The 20,865-nt window shown below is 42.4% G+C and overlaps 1 protein-coding gene across 3 annotated transcripts in view; it reads right to left on the bottom strand.

Annotated features, from left to right (window-relative positions):
- LOC124050301 (exostosin-1-like) overlaps window positions 1-20,865 on the bottom strand; it is a 186,313-nt gene that overhangs the window by 28,721 nt on the left and 136,727 nt on the right. For all 3 annotated transcript variants that reach the window (XM_046372675.1, XM_046372674.1, XM_046372676.1), the window contains exons 4-6: window positions 11,408-11,501; window positions 8,088-8,195; window positions 1,615-1,734 (exon numbers count right to left, since the gene is read on the bottom strand). In XM_046372675.1, the coding sequence (XP_046228631.1) occupies window positions 1,615-1,734; window positions 8,088-8,195; window positions 11,408-11,501 (322 nt within the window). The remainder of the gene's footprint in view (window positions 1-1,614; window positions 1,735-8,087; window positions 8,196-11,407; window positions 11,502-20,865) is intronic.

Consider the following 20,865-nt stretch of genomic DNA (forward strand, 5'->3'; position numbering starts at 1 on the left):
CCCGATACCAACTGTCAGGCTCGCAGTATGTGGGACACTACAGTTATCAACAACGCCTCATTTCACCCATTTAGCCCGGTGGCGTGCTGGCTCTGAGTTTTTAGCACATCTGGCCAGCTGTACATAGCTGTCAGTGGGCTTCTGCCTAATTTCATACCCTGCTAGCTGTGGGCTTTTGGTGGTGTCACCAAAGTCTTGTTTTGCTGTGATTTTAAGCAAGAAAAAAATGCACTTTTAGAGATATTTATCATCAAGACTTGGCAAACTGATCTCAGGTCAGCCAATCTGTTGACAGATGGATCCATTTTCAGTCTTTGATAAATAAAAGTCTTTGTGCAAACACTTGCGGACACACAGTGCTTTGTGTGTGTGTGTGTGTGTGTGTGTGTGTGTGTGTGTGTGTGTGTGTGTGTCGCATTCCTGTCACTTCAATACACCAAAATGCCTGAATTCTCTTTTAATTTCAGACATCAGCCTCCATTCAAGTTCATCTTTTTCTCTGACTCGTGTGTCTCTCTGCCGGTGACCTGAAACGGTCAAAATCGAAGGTAAAAATTAATTCTTCTCTACAAGTCTGATTAACTGAAGCACTAACTGTTAATCAGCAAATTAAGCTGTCTGGCCACTGAAAAGCTGATGTGCGCTTCTAAAAGGCCACCTACAGCCCAGTCACACCATAAAACATGAGGATGCTTTGTGAATGATAATGAAGCCACACAACCAGTTCTGTACTTCACTAAAGCAACGCTGCTGTCGGATGGCAGTATGACTAAGTTTGTCCCTCTGTGTTTTGTGATACGTATGTACACTATATAGACAAAAGTATTGGGCCACCTGACCATCACACCAACAGGGACTTGAATGACGTCTCATTGTAAACACACAGACAGCTTTGCAGCTCTAACAGCTTCCACTCTTCTGTGAAGGCTTTCCACAACATGTTGGAGTGTTTCTGTGGGAATTTGTGCCCATTCATGCAGTAGAGCATTTGTGAGGTCAGACACAACCTATACAGCAAAAAAGCTCCAATGAACACTTTTGTGTCCAGTAGTTTTCATGTAACCCTTAAGCAACACGCCTCTGACCAAACTGCAGAGCATACGGTTATAAAAGTGCTGCGGCTCCTTTAAGCTTCTGGTGCTTAAAGGTGTGCACGAGTGGGTGGTTGAGCCCAAATAAACAGACAAATTGTTCCAAAGGGTTTTAAGTAACCCTTCATTAAAAACATGAAAACTTTTCTGTCTTCTCAAACAAAAAGTGTGTTTGTGGAACAGAAACTGGGGAATAAGAGGAAGGAGGTGGACTATGGCACCCATTTCTGTTTCAGGTTTTTAACTTGTTGGAACGTAGTCGCTTATTGGCCCACCTAAACCAGTGATATTTTCTTCAAAGCTTAACCTGCACTTCACTGACAGTTTTCTCTTACCAAATTCATAAGGTTATTATATGCCAGTGTTGCGTACCAGCTTTTACCGCTGCCCCAAAAAAATAACTGACAACTGGAGTAAGATATCAGGATGTGATGTGTAGCCAGCGGCAAACGTGCAGCGGCAGTTTGGTTGATTAAATAAAGCTTTTCTGACAAAACTAAATCCTAAACTCCCAAAGTCTTACCTCCAGAGTAGTTAAGACGATTTTGGCTACAGAAGAAAAGTAGGCGTCCCAGAGGAACTGAGTCTGCTGGCGGAGAGCCAGGATCCTGTCATGGCCCACAGACCGGGTAATGGAGGGAACCTGGAGGAAAAGCACGAGGACAAAAATGACAGTGAGATAGATTAAGTTAGATTTTAAATAATGTTGAGTGAGAGGATGAGAGTCGGTGTGTGGAGGGAAAAAAAAGGCTGGGCAGACAGGCGGAGGAAGCATAAGTAATTTTGTGGACATGCAGAAAAGATTAAAGGAAATTCTTCCTTTCCCCAAGACTCTTCAACTCCCACATCTTACTCTGTCCATCAACTTGCTTATCCCCATGATGGTTATTAAATCACCTGCTGTCCACCTCCAACACTGTAGTCACACCTTGTGCCAAACACTGTCCACAGGTTCAAGTGAACAAAGTGGATCTTTTCATACAGACACAGTGAAGCTTCATTGATTTTATTTGGCTAAAGAGCAAGTGACAACAATTCAGCTGTGTTTGTGTGCCTCAACCGTTCAATCTGCTTCAGGGGAGCTCTGCAACAGCAAATACCAACAAACTCTGCAGACCTGCTCGGAGCCCCCGTATCCTGTCCCTGATGCACCCGAGACAAGTTGAGGTCCCAGCTCACACTGTCATGGAAGACGTGAGCAGCTGGCTTGTGGCTCGAAGCAGTAACACCCCTCAGGGAGAGGCGGTGGAGGGATGAAATCAAGGGAGACGAGGATCCTGTCAACCTGACCGGGGAGCTAAACATCCTGATATGCCAAGAAGATGAAGCAGGATGCTCTCTTGATGCTCAGTTTGGAGAAAAACAAACTACCTCCTTGATGAGGTCGGACGTGACCTGAGCTGCCCCGCTTAGACTGAGAATGAGGCTGAAAAGGGGAATAAGCAGCCTCGAAGCCAGTGCTCCTGAAGAGCCTCATCAGAACTAAAGAGGCGGTGAATCTGCAGCCAAGGACCCTTCTGGTTTTCTGGCCACAAACCCAAAGTCTCTTCACCGAAAGTCATCGTGCCAACTTGTTGAGTATGGCCAACAGAAAAGCCACCGCGGTCTTGAAAAAACTTGGTGACCGTTGGTGCTGATGTTAGCTTGTTGAAACAACAGAGCTGAAACACATGATGATCCAGGAGAAGGTGGGAGACGACTGCCATCCAACTCAAGTTGTAGAGCTTCATGGAGCCTGATGAGGCAGCTGCAGACAACAGCGAGCCTGCTGTCAGTTTTCTTAAATGTCTCATGTCTGTGACAGCCGTCCCTGGAGGCAATATGTTTTGTATTTTGTCAATCTGTCCGTCCCATTTTGGTGAATCATCTCATTAATGTCTTCAGGGAATTGCTTCGAATTTGGAGCAAATATTCACTTCAACTCAAAGATGAAATGATTTGAATTTGGTGATCAAAGGTCAAAATCTAGCAAAATTCAGTCAGATCATGTCATTCACGGTTCCTGAGCTGCCGCGCTTGAAGGTGCAATTTGTAAGATAGTTGATTAGTGAGTCCCAGGTCATCCTACACAGACTTGTTCTTGGGTCTGGCAGACCACCAGCTACTAAAGTGTGCAGAACAGACTTTACAGTTTTCTTTGTAAACACTGAAAACAATCAAAATGAGTCCCGGGAAAGCACAGATTTTTCACCTGGGAGTCTGCAGACACAGTTTAGGAGGTGTTGACGTCACTGGGATCCGTCGACAGCAAAGCGAGCTTTAATTGTTCAGCTCTCTGAGGTGGAATATAAACAACACCAATCAAATCAGCTCAATTCTCTTCCCCTCAATTGACTCTAATGGTGTTTATGTTTCTCAGCAGGGGCATCGTGTGTGTTGTTGTGTGTGTTTGTGGGCCTGTGCATGTCTCCTCTCCACGGGGGGAGGAGAAACTCTACATATTAAACAGTCAGGTATTGCAGTTCTCAGTGATGTAATTGAAAGTAATGAGATTCAACTCTCTCAGCGGGTGTTCGAGCTCCGATGTGCTGAACGCCGAGTCTCTGTGCGAGTGTGACAGAAAGACAAAGAGGGCAAGCATCCAGAATCTGTTTACCAACCGCACGCACGTTCTTGTTTGTCATTGGATTTTTAATATCTCGTACAGATGTTGCCATTTATACCAAACAATCAAATGATATCAAAGTATTTTAAGGCGCTCAGTTATTCTTCAGGTGTTCAGCTGACTGCAGCCGAGTCCACATCCAGAGCTTAAAGGAGTCTATTCTGACACTTCCATTACACAGACTCGTTTCATTCCTGCCAGCTGTTTCGCTGCTGCAGGAAACAAATTAAGCAGCTTCAAGGTCCCAGAAACGTGAGAAGCTTTGCCACAAAATGTTTGTTGTAAAAATGAGCTCATAAAATGTAAAACACCTTTTCACATCCAATAAATGAACAAAAGGAGCAAATCATTATTAAGGAAGTTTACGTGTAAAATCACATCATGTGCAGCTAATGAGGAAAACTGTGACATGTGAAATGTAACCCGCAGTCTAACACACACAACATTTACATGGTCTACAATGAGAAAAAGCTGCAAATGCTAACGTTTTAAAATCTCTTTTCTGGCCATTTCTGTTATAAACTGACTTGAACAAGTGTGACATTTATTGCAAAAATAGTATTTTGTCCATCACAAAATTAGAGAGAAAAAAAAACACTTTACAAAAAACAGCATTAAAGCCAGCATGCAAAACATCTACAGCCAGATGTCTAAATCAGAATACCTCTTACAGTGAGACCAGCTCACTCCAGCAACTCTGAATCTGATTCCAAGCAGAACGAGCAGCGTATTTAAATTTAACCCTCTGAAGTCATGTATAATTGTCAGTTGTTGACCATTTTTGATTCTAATTTTATATTTCAACTTAGAATTTTTTTTATCTTGCCATTTTGGAATCATTTTTGATCAGCACAACCTCATAAGTGTGATTTACTGTTGTTTTTTTCATTTTGACATACTGTATTGACACACTGGACCTAAAATCACACAAAACTCTAAAATCCGACTGGGGAAAATGCGCTGAAATGCGCTGAATGAAGTGCGCGCAATGCGCTGGTGTTTACTGCGTCTTCTTGAATAAAATGCACCCCCCAAACGCGCACCAAACGCGCACCAAACGTGATGGCAATGGTCATGAAAAAAACAGTGCGTATATTTTTTATCATAACTCGGGTTTTACTTGACATATTAACAAAATTTAAAAACTGGTATATAGTTTGAAGTGCCCACTTTCGACACAAAAAAAACTGGGATTCAGCGAGGCTGCGTCTTGCAGCTACGTCGTCTTAAAGTGGTCTTGTGATAAGGACGCGCCGGCGCGTCTGTCGACTCCTGAGGGTTAAATGTCTTAGTTGTGGTGGTCTGGAGTTAAGATGGAAGCGCACCAAGAACAGCCTTACGAATACAAGCCAGTGGTTGAGTTTATGGGTGGAAAACGCAGACCATCCAACCCAAGTGAACAAAAAGCAACAGTGCAAAAGGGCTTTAAGATTTGTGATAAATCTCAGCGCTTCGTATCTCATATCCCCAGTGTGTGCAGAAACCGAGAAGATGCATGCATGAATATAACATCAGCGTAGTCCCGCTCCGACAGAAAAGTGGCAGCAGCAGACTCCTTTTGGCCTAAAAGGAAAAGTAAGACTTGTTTCTACAGTAGAAACACAATTTTAATTTTCTTTTCCCTCCACAGAATCAACGATGACAATTCCTGAGTTTTTGTATCGACAGGCAGACTTGATCTCAGTTCCCTGGAAATTCAACTTCTAAGTGATTGGCTCTAATTTGATACACCTTTGGTTTCTGTATGATTTAACCTTTAAGACAAATACGACTACAGAACAGGAAGAGAAACCACTGAGCGACTGTTCTAAAATATCCTGTGTAATAGGCTCATGTAATGAGTAAAAACAAAGCAGATTTCATGAAATGTTCCCTTCTCTTATTCACTTTCCTTCCCTCCTCCAGTTTATGTCTGGCTAATTATATAAAAGAGGAAACAATCTGAGGAACACAAATCAACACTGGAGATTGAAAATGTTCCAGAGGTTGAATGGTGTGTGTTCGGACGCTGGCAGGCGATTGACTGCGTTGCCTTCGATCTGCCATAAGGTGAAATATTTATGAAAGCAGAAGTCGTGTGTTCGATTCGATCATTTTGTGTACCGAAAGCCTTGTTGTTAATCCTGCCTCTCTGTCCTCATCAGCTCCTCACATGTCTGCATCAAAACTAACTCTGCGATGAATGCGACCGCCCTCGGCGTTTCCCTGGCAGAACACAATACTCGGTTCACATGTTATCTTAACCAATAACGAGCAGGCTTTTAGATAAATGGCTTTGTTTTGCTGAAGGGAACAAACCAAACAGCAGAACCTCTCACAGCAGTAGTGCATCCTTGTGGTTTTAAGTCATTTCACCTAAAAGCCAAGTTTGTGACGCTTTTATTGATGGCGTCAGGCAACTTGTCATCAGAACACTTCTCATCGCTGCCCGGCGCCGACAGAGGGCTGATAGAAGACAGGGACACATTAATTAAAGAGAGACACCGACAGACTCCAACACTCCTACACTTTCACACCTCCGTGTTGCTGTCCAGGGAGTAGTATAGGTCATGCAGGTGCCACCCAGTAATACAGAGTAATTAGAGAATGTAAATATCACGAGCTCTGCCCGCTGTCGTAATTAAAGGGAGCAGAAGGAGATCCAATTGTAGAATAATCCTTCTTAGATAAATATAATTCCTGGCAGAGGTGTGAGTGACTGTGAATATCACAGCTGTCATGTCAAAATGAAATAAAATTTACTAAAAGCTTCGTGACTGCACAGTCGTTCTCTGAGCCGAACTGAAAGTCGGTTACGTCTCGATAGATGAAAACAGCTTATTGAGGGCTCTGAGCGCAAACTCGGGTTAATTAACATTTTCAGTCCATTGCTTTTGTGCAGTTTACAGCTTGAAAACGAGTCCTCGTGTTGATAACGCTTAAGTCCAAACAGAAACCAGTCTACTGTGGTGCAACGTGGCTGAGCTCATTAATACACACCTATTGTTTTGACTTAGACAGTTGAAGCGACGCCACACTTTAAAAATACTCCATTACAAGTGAAAGTTAAATGAAATTATTATTGGCTAAATGTGCTAAATCAAAAGCAAAAGCACTCATTTCTGATCTATGTGTTGTGCTTCTGTGTTTGAATCAGCCCCAGCTGGATCTTTGTGATTTCCCCGGGGGATCTGGAGCCATAAGACGACAATCGCACCAGGAAGGACGCTGGCATTTCACCACCGAGAGGCTGGATTAGCTGCTGCAGAAAGGCCATATTTCATCTTTGTTGTAGTGTACAGACTGTGGAAGATTTGCCCTCTTCATCCAGGTTGCTGGGTTGTAACTTTTATTGACTTCAATCCCGCTGAAATTTTGTCATGTAATAATAAAGAATTTTTTTCTATCCATCCCTCCATGTTTCTTCTTTCCATATTCTTTTTTTAAGCTGTTCAGTCTCCTGTGAAATTTTCTATAAAAGAAATAATATTTATTTCATATTATACTACATCTGTTACTATTCATGACATACATATATTTTATATCCGATGCCATACTGCTACTACACAATATATCAAGGAAAAAAAGGTGTGCACTGTCACAAATTATTGGATGATTTATATTGTCATGCACTTAGCCATAAAAAATGTTTCAAATGGGGTCTGTGGTCGACTTTGTGTCAGCACAGGAGTCCTGGATGTGGAAAGGTTTGTGAACCCCTGCAGAGTCTTGATTCAGGCTTTGGCTCATCCACGGGAAGCAGCTCCTCTTTAGCCTGTCTGTTCTGACAGCTCGAAGTGGCCACCGTTCAGCGCCTCAAATCCTCCACCCTGCACCACCTGCTGTAACTTTCTTATAATCTGGGGAGCACAGCTTCATGATACATCCAGCTGATGGTACCCACTCTATGCAGGGCCTTGTAGTCCTGCTGGGTGCTGCTGCCGGACCAGGTGGCGCTGTTACCTGACCATAAACTCTCTGTTGTGCAGGAGTAGAGCATTTTGAGTGAACAGTGAACAGAACACGTCAGATCCTCCGTGATGTTGGCCCCGAGGTTGAAGTGGTTCAGCGTCTCCTCTGTGGTCCCATCATTCAAAAGGGGCGATGCAGCTCTTCTACTGCTGCTTCCAAAAATCCACAATTAGCTCCTCGTTTTGTGGCATTCAGTGAGAGAGTTGCTCCGACACCACAGTCTCAGATTTTCCACCTCCTCCTGACTGGCCCTCTCATCCTGATTGTCACCAGGGATATCCCCAATTATGTACTTCTAATCATTTAATGTTTTACAGTTTTTTTCTCTCTCTTTGTTAAGTTTTACCTGCACTTGTGCTCTGGCAACACCCTTCTAACATCTTATCCTATTTATCCATCCATTCATTCCACCATCCATCCTTCCATCATTGCTTTGGTACCTGTAACAGCAGTCTCTCATCTCCGATGATGGCGGCTTTCCTCCAGTCAATCACTTCAGAGAAGGGAAGCTCCCAGCCGTTACTCAGAATAACCGGTATGCAAGCCGCCTGGTGGGAAAGAGAGAAGAGCGAGAAACAGGATCAGTAGGAAGCAGAGGAAGAGGAAGAAGAGGAAGCAAGAGAAGAAGAAGAAGAAACGCTCTTTTTGAAAGTACAGGCTGTTTTGTCTCTACAGGTACAAAGTGGTATTACAAAGCAGGATGGGCGGGGCTTGTTGGTTAGCATGCTGACTTCAGTTGAGATCTCTGTAACACAACACACAGACGACTTTGACGTAATGCCAGCACTGTCCACACTCCGCTCATAATGTTAGTTATTTATTGATTAATTCTGCTCATATCTTGCAAAATACACCTTTTTGAAGTATTGGGTGCTATTGTCAGTTTAACATAGTTTTCATCTCCGCAACAAGTCAAGCATCATGTTTTTCTCTCAGGGGACCATTATGCCTCAAAGATGAGTTTCTGTTTTCACAGCCTGACAGAAAGAAAAAAACATCCAAGAAACAGTGAAAGTCGAGTGAGAAGCACTGGGCTGATCTATTTCTCCCTTCACTGAGGGATTTGTCTTCTTCTGGAGAGACACTTTCAAAGTGTTCCAAGTCAGAGTTTTGTGGGAACAAATAGAATTTCCGAAAAGATTAAGGACAAAATCAAATGTATTTATTTATTTTCTGTGTACACATCAATATTCAGAGGATTCATTAATGTGACTTAATTCATCGGGAGCAGTTTTCATTTCCCATGAGAGCTCTCTGTGTTGATGTGAATTCACTTCGCGATGAGGCTCTTAAAACTGTACATCATTTGTGTTGAATGAATTGGATTTGATTCTGTGCACTCCGCTGCACTGCTAAACTGTGCATCTAAAAGGGAAAACACAGCACGCTGTTTTCTGGATAATTTCTTTCACTTTGTATATTTTATGCCTCACCTGCAAGCCTGTGGTGCACTTTCACTGTGTGCTTATCTTAAATTACCAAACAGGTACTAAATTAATGCTAATGGGAATTAGCCAAAGACTGTTTTTCATCTTAGGAGGCAGGCTTTATGAAAAATACCGTAAAAAGCCAGATTATGTAAGCACATTTTTCATTTGATAGTACTGAATAATAAAATCGTATAAAATGGGAAAAAGGGCAACCATGCAAAGCTATGATTTTAGTCTTGTTTTTAAACCTCAGGTGGAATGAGGAATTAAACCCGAAGGAGCATTCAAATGTGTTAACTCTGTAACTTTGCCAGGTGTGTGCAAAAATCAAATCTGAAAAAAAGTAATTTTTCTTGAGCAGTTCGGTGTGGAATTAGTGGAGGTCTGTTAACATCTGTTAACATCTGTTTAATTCAACATAAACACTTTAACAAAGCTGTCTGTTCGTAACAGCTGCAGCACTTTTGTGTGGGTCGGTCAAATCAAATGACTTCTTATGGATTATTACAGTTTTTGTATTGTGTGTCGCGTGTGAATCTGATGCATACGAATATTCAGCTGGAGTTAATGTCACTAACCAAAGTAGAGTCAGCAATATACACTACTTAGACAAAAGTATTCAGACAGACAGGGAAATCTTAATGCTTCAGCACACCAAGACATTTTGGACAATGCTATGCTTCCAACTTTGTGCCAACAGTTTGTTGAAGGCCCTTTTCTATTCCAGCACTCACACTCCAACATGTTGTGGAAAGCCTTCACAGAAGAGTGGAAGCTGCTAGAACTGCAAAGCTGTCTGTGAGTTTAGAAGGAGACGTCATTAAAGTCCCTGATGGTGTGATGGTCAGGTGTCCCAATACTTTTGTACATATAGTCTATTCAGTGTATATGAGATCTTGAGCAGTGGAGCTGTGTCAGAGAAGAGTAAAAAACCGTAAAAAAAAAAAAAAGAAATCAATAAGTCGGGTATTTTCATTTAAAGTTCAAGTTCGACTGGATTCTCAATCAAGTGAGGCTGAGAGATTAAAGCAGATTCACAAAATGCCGAGTGCATGATCAGTGACCTGTCTAGGCAAATTCTCCCTGCTTTGATTAGTCTGGCTTTGTGAGATGACTTTCCTCTTTCCTTTCCTTGCCTTTTCCCCTCACTGTCATCCTACACGTGTCTTTGTTTTTCCGTCCTCTCAGCTGCTGTCCTTTGAATTTTGATGATTTGCATACCTTTGCACAGGGGACCTCGCTTTTCTTCTTTAGTCATTTCTTCTCTCTTTTCTCATCTCCCCGGTGGCAAAACAAGTCTGATTGGCTGAAATAGCCATTAAAATAACTGACATGTCTTTAAAATGAATGTTTAATTAAAAGTATGACCCCCTTTTCCCCTGCCAATCAGTCTTCTTATTCCTTTGCTAAGAAAATCTCCCAAGTTTTCTAATGTCACCATAAAGTTCAGCCTCTACTTCTTCTTTACTTTTGATTAAAAACTGGACATTGTAGTGCTAAAAAGGGCCCGGTGCACCGAAGTTGGTGGCCTGTAATGTCTTGTTTGTTTTGTTTGATGTATAACCTGCACAGGGACTGGAGGAGACAATTTGTCTTTTAGCTAAATCCAACAAATCTGTATCACAGTGACAACTGATCCACTGGAGGCCGAGATCCACAGGCTATCTGATAAGCCTTTACTGGTATTCATGAGGCATCTGACTGGTTACGGTACTTTTCAACAGTACCAATGTCATGTGTCTGGTATTTTTATACTGTGAAAATATACACACAAGTTTGAAGTCTGACTCTGATAATGATTTTTGTATCATTCTGTGGCTCCTCAGTAGTGTCTCTCATAAATTCAAATGCAAGCATTCAGATAATTGTCCAAATGCACGTTTTAGCATGAAAATGCGGTTCTCTCTAGCACTTTTAAAACCTTTTTCCCATCTGAACTGAAGTACTTATGTGATATTACTACATGTAAACCCTTTTGGCGGCCCGTGTCCTCATGGCTTTGTGAGCTGCAGGTCTGAATTTGGCTGAGGGTGGGGCTGAGCCACACACATTTTCTAATTAATTCATATACAGTTTAAGCTTAAACTAAAAACTTTTGGACGACCACACCCACTTCTGGTTTAAACCACACCCACCTCGAGTATGAATACAGACACAGATCATTTAGCTACAGATACAGGCAACGGTCCCATACAGCGTAGCTCATTTCATCTACTGAACTCTTTATTCTCACTGAAAGCTATGTAGTATGTTCACACCTTGCACACACACAAACAGATACACAGTATGCAATCACATCCACAGAAGCACAAACACACACACGCACACACCTGCAGGGCCTCTAGGAAGCGAAACGATCCAAGACGCCGACCCCGGGGCACCAGGCAGAAACTGGAGTTGTGAAGCAGTTCCTGGTAGTCAAACCTGCACAAACAGAAATAAAATAAAATAAAAACTCAGGTTAGGAAATGTGAGAAGAACGCCTCAGCAAGTGAAAACAGGAGAAGAAGATACTCATACTATATGAACTTCTAAATCGGAGGAAGAAGAGATAAAAACAGCACAGTGGATAATCAAACGTCCATCTTCTCGTAACTTTTTGTAATTCCTCACAATACAAAAGGTGAGGGCATTTTCAAGACATTTTCCAGGTGACAGCGAGGTCTGTGAGGCTGAAAGAAACAAAGGGCAAAGTGAAAAAGAACTGCCAAACCCTGAATCTGTCTCGATGTCGACATTTCCTCGGTTTCCACACACATAAATTTTAAAGAACAATCAAAAGCAGCTTACTCCTGAACGGCCCGGCAAAAGACTCTCTCAAGGACTTCAGTCCTTTCTTGTAGAAGACAGACTGGTAGCCTCCGTGCATCAAAAGATACCCGGTGGATAAATAATGAAATATGCTTGAGAAAAGCAGCACAGCTGCTATATAATCCAACACCAGCGGCCCTTAACGCTTTCCATCCGATCGAGATGTGTGAAGAGAAGATCCTCCACGCAGGGTAACCTTTAGTGAGGTCTTCACTCGGTTGTGCTGGGGAAATCTATTGATTTGATGGTGGATCCTGTCTGTCAACTGAGATTAATGCAAGTGTTTGAAGGCCAATACTAATATTTTACTGATAAAATTCTTCAAGCTTGAGTTAGCAGCTCCTTAAGGCTGGGAGGTATGCTAGCTAGGAATCCACAAAAATCAATCAATTTGAAGTATGGAGCACTCACTCTCTCCAGCAGCTTGTAATCAGCTGGGATTTACAGCAGTTAGCCTGAATAAAAGTATATCAAACCTTTTCAAAATGTGAACATAAACTCCTGAACCTTCTCCTGTAGCGTAACAACAGAATCAAAATGCACAAGAGCGACCAGCCTGGCATAAAGCAAAAGGAAGAGCAGTACATAATCTTACAAAGCTCTTAACTGGGATGCTACTGACTGCTCTTATGTCATTCTGTAAGCCTTTTTAAATATATCTAACAAAATATTTCTAATCATAATATCCACTTCCTGTCGATGCCAGAATCTCATTAGAAATGCACCACAGAAGCTTGAGCTCTGAAGTTCCAGAGAAAGCCGCACACTGTATTCATACATTTGTCGGTGCAGATAGTTTACCCAAAGGTAGTCTGAGATATAGTGAACACACACAACCCTCAGGAGAGAAGGAGATGGAGCTACAGGAGTGTTTTTAGGAGACTGTTGCACACTTGGATACACAGGACATCCAGGCATGCAGGAGTGGACATGAATCTCCTTTACTGTCTAAGTGCAAGGCTTCTGCATGCTGTAGATCACTGAGGTACACTGAGGGGGACGCCTCTCAAAATAACCCAGAACACAAACGCATCTGTTTACACCTACAGCAGTTGAACACTAATGTTTTAGCAAGTTACAGGTGTTACAGGTGGTTCCACCCTTCAGCAGGCTACTAGCAACGCGGCTTTACTCGCCGCTCACATCTCATTTAATTCCTGAAACTCTCATCACAAACTCATATTCGCATTACCGACACGTTAAGCTGTTCACACATTCACTGTACATCTGTGGTACTACTGGTACTACAACACAAACAAAGTAAACACTGGGATGGGGGGGTTGATGGAGTAAACAAAAGGCTCAGTTCGCACCACTTTGGCGACCAAAATAAACAGCAGCACGTCCTCCAGTAGCTGCTGTAGGCCAACCTTTAGACTCGCTGCCTTTTCAAAAGAGCTAAAGGGCAGCGGCTCAATATTTAAATGTTGTTGGAGACACAACATCAATCCAATCAAAGTTTCCAGTACACAACACATTTTTGTAAAGTTGAAACCAGTTGAAATTAAAATGTTCACAAGCTCCCGATTCCTGTTTTCACCTAACAAAGTCACTCCTGTCTGTGACTTTAAAAGTCTGGTGGAACTCAGTGTGTGTGTGTGTGTGTGTGTGTGTGTGTGTGTGTGTGTGTGTGTGTGTGTGTATGTGTGCATGATCTCAGGGCTGGCCTGAGGAGATTTCAGACTGCAGCCTCATCTTTCTGGGGATCAACTGTCCCCACAACCTCACCTCCAGACACCTGTGTGTGTGCGTGTGTTTGTGTGTGTGTGTGTGTGTGTGTGTGTGTGTGTGTGTGTGTGTGCATCCACCTGCCTTGAAAGTTTGCCTATAATGTGTGTGTATGATAAGGCTTTGTGATGGGAGAACATCTGACATATCACTTACAGTCACTGCACCCGTCTGTGTGTGTGTGTGCGTGTGTGTGTGTGTGTGTGTGAGAAGAGAGCAAAATAAGATGTCAAGTGTCCAGTTTGTCGCCTAAAGACAAGGTCATCCAAGCAGCCGCTCAGACAGATACACACAGACAGGGACAGCCTGTCACATATAGAACTGGTTATTTACGAATAACAACAAACAGCTGGACTGCAGTCAAATCTCACTTCACGACCCAACTCATCCGTTTCATGGCGGTTTTGTGACCTTGAATCACTTCCTGCACGATTTGAGTGTCCTGACATCATCTCCACCTTTGATGAGAGTGGAGCTGTGGTGTCCCGAGCCACAGCCTGTAGGAACGCTGAGCACTCAAAGGGCCCTGTGCTTATACGCACTAGTGGTAAAACAAAAGCAATGGGATTTCCCTCCCTTGGGAAGGAAACAACAAGGCCAATGAACAATGCATCGGGCTGACAGGAGTTATGCAGCCACATGCACAAAACACATCAGCTACTGGCTTCTGGTTATCACTGGCCAGGCAGCGCTTGGTGCAGGAAAAATGTGTCCTCCACAAGCATTACAAATGTAGGAAGAAGAAATCAGCCAGATGTGAGAACTGAGCCATAGGGACCTGATATACTATATAGACAGAAGTATCCAGACACACCTCTTAACATTCCCACAGAAACACTCCAACATGTTGTGGAAAGCCTTCACAGAAGAGTGGAAGCTGTTAGAGCGGCAAAGTTGTCTATATGTTCAGAATGCAATGTCACTGAAGTCCCTGTAGCTGTAACGGTCAGGTGTCCCATTACTTTTGTACATATGATGTATGCCAGGTGACTTCTAAGATGACTTTAATTCAAATAAAAAAAAGCTCTGTGACTCTGCCCTGGCAATCAGTTCCTGTTTTTAATGGTGAGACTTGGTGTGTACAAGCTTGGGATAAAGAAAATCTCCTGATCCCTTCTTAAATAAACCAACGGCTGAGCCCGAGTTGGCACTTTTCTTTTCCAGATCTCATGCACTGATTGATTCTGTAGCTTCAGCTCCCACAGCAGCTCTCGCCTGCATGTATTTCCTGACATGCTTGGCCAGTGGAGCCTTCACATGTGCAGGTAAATCCATTAAACTCAATAAACGTCAAGAATATTTGCATTAAATAATTCTGTAACGATAAGATAAAATAAGCGGTCCAATTCAAACAACCGAGGCACGTCCTTTAACTGTTACGTTTTTATCTGCTCTCTAAGCTTAATTCATTCATCCTAATTTGCAAATTACATCCAAAAAGCATTTTCCCTGTCACAGTCAATGTTCTGAAGGCTGGGATCGCTGGGATCTGAGACCAGACCTGCTGACCCACACTGGCAGCACAGACAGCCACAGGTTTCGGTTAAACCTCTGTTTGCTTTTTACCAGAGTGCTATTTCACTGTCAATTCAAGCGGAAAAGTCGGTGCTCAAGGACAGGATGTAGTCGCTGCTCCTCCTCATGAAGCAGCAGGCCGTCCAAGGTGTGGACGGTCCCTTGACAAGTCCTCTCGCCACTGTTCTGGGTTTCATACAGTGGCAGAGGATCCCGTGACGAAGTGGGACATCCGAGCTTGTCTACGAGGGAATCCCAGGAGATTCAAAGAGGAGCTCGAGAAACATACTGAAGAACCGGGACACATGGGCTGCTCTGCATCCGGCGTTGACCCTGACCCAGATAAAAGAAACATAATGCTCCTCACAGAGCTACAGTAACGTCTGGAGTCCTTTAAGCATCGAAAATGATTCTATGGTCAAGGGTTTCTAATCAGAATCATATGAATTAACTAAACAGAAAGAGATAAAAATGATGTGAAGTGAATAGCAGAGGTAAGGATGAAAGAAATACTAGACAATGTAGTCTGAGACTGTAATGCATGTATGTGTAGGCGTTAATGTGGCTGTTTAACTTTAAATATTAAATTAAACTTAATTACTGTCTATTTTTTAGCTTAAAGTCCTCTGATTAAAATATCTAATAGTTTTAGAAATTAAAAAAGCTTTTTAATATAGCATATGTGTTGAGTGAGAAACAATGTGTGAATGTTTGTGTGTTTGGAAAAGACAAAGACAGAGACAGACAGACACGAGAAAGACAGACATGGATGATACCCAGTAAGTGGGAATTAAAAATCAATATGTGCCACAGAGAATCACTCAGAGCATTTTAGCAGAAAAACAAAAGAAACAGTGTTGTTCACTATAAAGTAAAAAGGTTCTCTCAGTTGAAGACAGCAGATAGTTTCAGGAGTGATGGATCAATATGAGGCCTTAAAGAGCAGACCCTGAAGTGTGGTTTACACTGGTGAGAAATGTGTTTTTATATCTGAAAAAAGATCAAAAGCCACAAAACAATATATCATACACAGAAGTAATACAGTTGGACAGCTCTCCTCACAGACAGAAGATGGAAAGCGTTGTAAATGTTTGTCATGCGGCCAGAAACATTCTCAACATATTTATTTTATTTGGGTGTCTGGATTCTAAGGTTCCTGACTGATCTGCCATCTAGTGCCCGTATATATATTCTAAAACGGACATGTCCATGACCATGACATGTCCGTTATCCTTTTTCTATTCCAGCATGACTGTGCCCCAGTGCACAAAGCAAAGCTCCATAAAGACATGGTTGGATGAGTTTGGTGTGGAAGAACTTGACTGGCCCACACAGAGCCCTGACCTCAACCCCATCCAACACCTTTGGGATGAACTGGAACGGAGATTGTGAGCCAGGCCTTTTGGTCCAACATCAGTGTGTGACCTCACAAATGCTCTACTGCATGAATGGGCACAAATTCCCACAGAAACACTCCAACATGTTGTGGAAAGCCTTCACAGAAGAGTGGAAGCTGTTAGAGCTGCAAAGCTATGCAATGCCATTAAAGTCCTAGTCAGTTGTCCCAATACTTTTGTCCATATAGTTATCCGGAACAAACCCCCAGAAAGATCTGCTCAAACTTTCAGTTCATTAAAATTATTTTAGACTCATTTGATTGAGCAGCTGTTTGTGCTCAGAGGTTTGCGAGTTTGGTGTATTTTGTTAATAAAGGTTTCAAGGTTTTGCAGATGAAGAAGGTCTTTAAAAATCTTATCGGTATCAGCGCTGCATTGGTTCTGCTGCAGGAAAATTTCAAACAATACTCAGTCTTATTACGTAAGCAGGACACATCTAACTTTACTGAAGGCTGGGGATTCTTGGCTCCAAACATTTATCATTATAAAAGTAGTTTACTATGTACTATGTAATGTATAAATGGCTTCACCAGTAATTACTACAAATAGGCACCTCACACACACACACACACAAAGCAAAGTGAAGGCTTTGTCTTACACACAGACTTGCAGTCCCTCTTGGTGTAATTGTGTGGAGCCATTAATTATGAAGCAGAGACACACACACACACACACACACGGGGATGTCCTTGAAGAGACAAATAACCTCTGTTCATAAAAGAGCAAACAGGGCTAAAATGTTACTTTCTTGTGCAATTTATAAGACAGTGGAAATTAACCGAACAACCTGAAGTCCACAGTGAGAAATGTTTTCCTCGGAACAGCTGAAAAGAAAAACGAGCAAAGGTGATTCAGAGAGCATTAAAATAGAAACTACAGCGAGCGAAGAACAGCGGAAAATGATCTCTTGAAAGGGCTATTCAGTCAGACAGTCAGGCAGGTCTTTAAACGCACCACAGATACAACAACATTCCAACATACCATCTACAAGTCAGTGCTATTTGTAGCAGTCAACAGAAATATTCATCAGTGTCCATTTGGACCACTTCAGGGTCCGTAGGCCATCAGATTACACATCCACAATACCGACTCAAGTCCTTGAAAACATGTTATGTTATCAGAAAAGCATTAAAACAAAATCTCAAAAATAATTTCCTTTTTAATTTCAACTGTGCAAAGATGTAAAATTAATTACAGCGAAATTAAAAGGGGGATGCAAACTCACTCACGACTCTGTGCTTCAGATTTGTGCAGCTACATTGTGTGTCACAGAGTGTGTGTGTGTGTGTGCACGCACGGATGTGTGTGTGTGTGTCGAGGCAACGCGAAACAGTCACATTATATTTACACAATTTCCCTCGCTGACTCCCCAAATCTGCTGCCTGCTCTTCAATCGGCCGCACTCTGGCGAGTAGAAAACAGAAATGGAGGAAGAAGGAGTGTGCGGTTTGATAAATGTGTTTCAAAATGGGAGTCACAAGGAGAGGCACCGTCGGCGGCACAAGAAGTGAAGCGGCTGTGATTTGTTAAGTCAGGCTGGGGGGACTGAGGGGTTTTGTGTCTGTGTGAGAACACGTATGTTGATGTGGGAGAGCTGCAGTGGATTCCCACGAGTTTCCCTCGCTGAAATCGTTTAATGTTATCGTCTGTGCAATTTCATATGCGACTGAGTAGTGACGAGTAACTCAGATGTGATGACTTAAGGCTGTTATTTTCCTTCCCCTCCTGAACCAACTTCAAGCCACGAGTCCAAAAGTAACATCAGCTGAGCACCACATGCAAACGGAAGATTTTGCGTTTGCTGACTAAATCTCTGAAGGTCAGCTGCCACACTGGCAGGTAAATGTACAACAACCAGTGACATTTAAAGACACAATAAATGATTTTTGGCCACTAGGGGGCAGAAAAACACCAAGACATTCCAGAGGTGGAAAGTAACAAAGTCAGGTACAACACTTAAACACACTTCTGAGGTACTTTAGTGTAAATATTTTATGCTACTTTATAATTTTAATCACCCTGCACTTCACTGTTTAAAATATTTGCTAAATTAAATTGCAAACTCAGATGAACAAGTTGTTAATTTATTCACAAAACTCCAAAAATCGAATCAATAAATAAATTATGAAGTATGAGTATGTATGAAAGAAGAGTTTATTCATTTGTATGGGAGAGCTGAGTACTTCTTCAGCATTTCTTCCATGAATTGTTTCTATGCCGTTCCTTAAATGTTAGTCTACTAATGAGATCGATTAATCAGTCTGTGTCATGTCTAAAAGAGAGGACAGGAACTGTGATGGTCCCACAGCTCAGTACAGTGTAGAAGTGCTTAAATCTTAGCCGTTCCTGCGTGAGGCTTTAAGGCGTAAGTGGTCATAACTCAGGACGCTGAGGGGAAATGTGTCCCACTTTGAATAACTAAAACAACTCAAAGCACACAGGTGAGAGTCTACCCTGTTAAAGTCGTGACTGTGGGGAAGACTGTGTGAGTCTGGTTGGAACCCGTTTAAAAACTCATCACAGCATCAACAAGCTATTTAGTCCACCATCAAAGAGTGTGACAAGGAGCATTTGTGTGTGTGTGTGTGTGTGTGTGTGTGTGTGTGTGTGAGAGAGAGAGAGAGAGAGACCGAGCTGCCGCTTCCTAACACAGTTAGCCGTGCAAATGTGTCTGCCCACATTAGTGCAGAGGCGTGCTCGTGCATTTTAAAGGCGCTGCCATTGTCTCCAGTCTTCAGCCACCAAATCAAATAAGGCAGACGCCACATGGAAAATAGTGCATGCTGCAAACAAAGGCAAAAAAATGAAGGTCTAGTTGAGAGGAGGGAGCATTAGTGATTTCAAGCTTTTTAGTATGTGTGTGTGTGTGTTGACCAAATGGCCCTGCAGGAAGAAAGATGTGAAAAATACTCAAAATGGATCAGATTTTGATATTGTCTGGTTGTGTTTTGCTGCTTGGCGTTGTATAGACCAAATAGTGGATACTGTAGTTTTATTATAATTATAATTATTATTATTACTGTTTTGCTGTTTCCTGCTGGTCTGCATGGCCAGCACACGTCTTGAGAATGTTTGTTTTGTTGCTGTTGCTGTCTTGAAGTGGTCCTGTTGTCTTCCGTAACTAAATTTTAACCATCACCTCAGTGGTTTCGAAAACCTTGCAAACGAATAATGAACACTAATGAGATGAAATTAAATGCAGCAATCGACCAGGTCTGAGGGGTGAAATGAATCTTAAACAGTTTGGACAACGCTATGCTTCCAACTTTGTGGCAACAGTTTGTTGAAGGCCCTTTTCTGTTCCAGCATGACTGTGCCCCAGTGCACAAAGCAAAGCTCCATAAAGACATGGTTGGATGAGTTTGGTGTGGAAGAACTTGACTGGCCCACACAGAGTCCTGACCTCAACCCCATCCAACACCTTTGGGATGAACTGGAACGGAGATTGTGAGCCAGGCCTTTTGGTCCAACATCAGTGTGTGACCTCACAAATGCTCTACTGCATGAATGGGCACAAATTCCCACAGAAACACTCCAACATGTTGTGGAAAGCCTTCACAGAAGAGTGGAAGCTGTTAGAGCTGCTAAGGGGGACCAACTCAACAACATAATAGTACATTTGTCTATAATAAAGTTATATAGTAAAGTAAAGGCAGATCAAAATCCGAAATTTGTTTGCGTAAAAAAACAAAAAAAAAACAAACAAAAAAAACGCATCTGAGAACAGGTGAAGACAAACAGGTGAGAAACAGCAACAACACAACCCATAAAGTGCTCCCACAGGTGAAAAAACGGTCATGATAACATCTCTAGTGGCATTTTTATGTTGTTAGTTCGAAAATAACACAGATAAAGCGCCGCACTCTTGTCACATTTTTCTCTGTTTCTTCTTCTTGGCATTTTTCTTCCTCAAAAGGCCACCAACATAATTTCCTGGAAGCAGCGAGAACATACTCACATTATTGATGGAAGAACTGACCACAAATAACAAAATCCGCACACCAGTGTGGAAGCAGACCAGTGGGGTCAGAGGGAGGGGAAATCGAACTTAGTTTTGAACCCAGACAAACAAATCTGGAGTGGAAAGAAACAAAACAAATGTGCGTGTGTGTGTGTGTGTGTGTGTGCCCACACACTGGTAATACTCGTATGTGACTTTTGGTAGCATCAATTTTAACCTTCATATCCAAACGGCAGGTTTGTGGGAGGACAGGCCAGGCGGAGGTCGGGGAGCAGAGGAGTCCCAGAGGAGGTTCCCTTAAAGTTCATGTTCTACAAAAGGCACTATGAGGGAAAAATACTGTTGTAACACAGAGGTCTACTCCCATCAGGTTTCA

Source organism: Scatophagus argus, chromosome 19 (genome assembly GCF_020382885.2).
Source record: "Scatophagus argus isolate fScaArg1 chromosome 19, fScaArg1.pri, whole genome shotgun sequence".
Taxonomy (NCBI): Eukaryota; Metazoa; Chordata; class Actinopteri; family Scatophagidae; genus Scatophagus; species Scatophagus argus.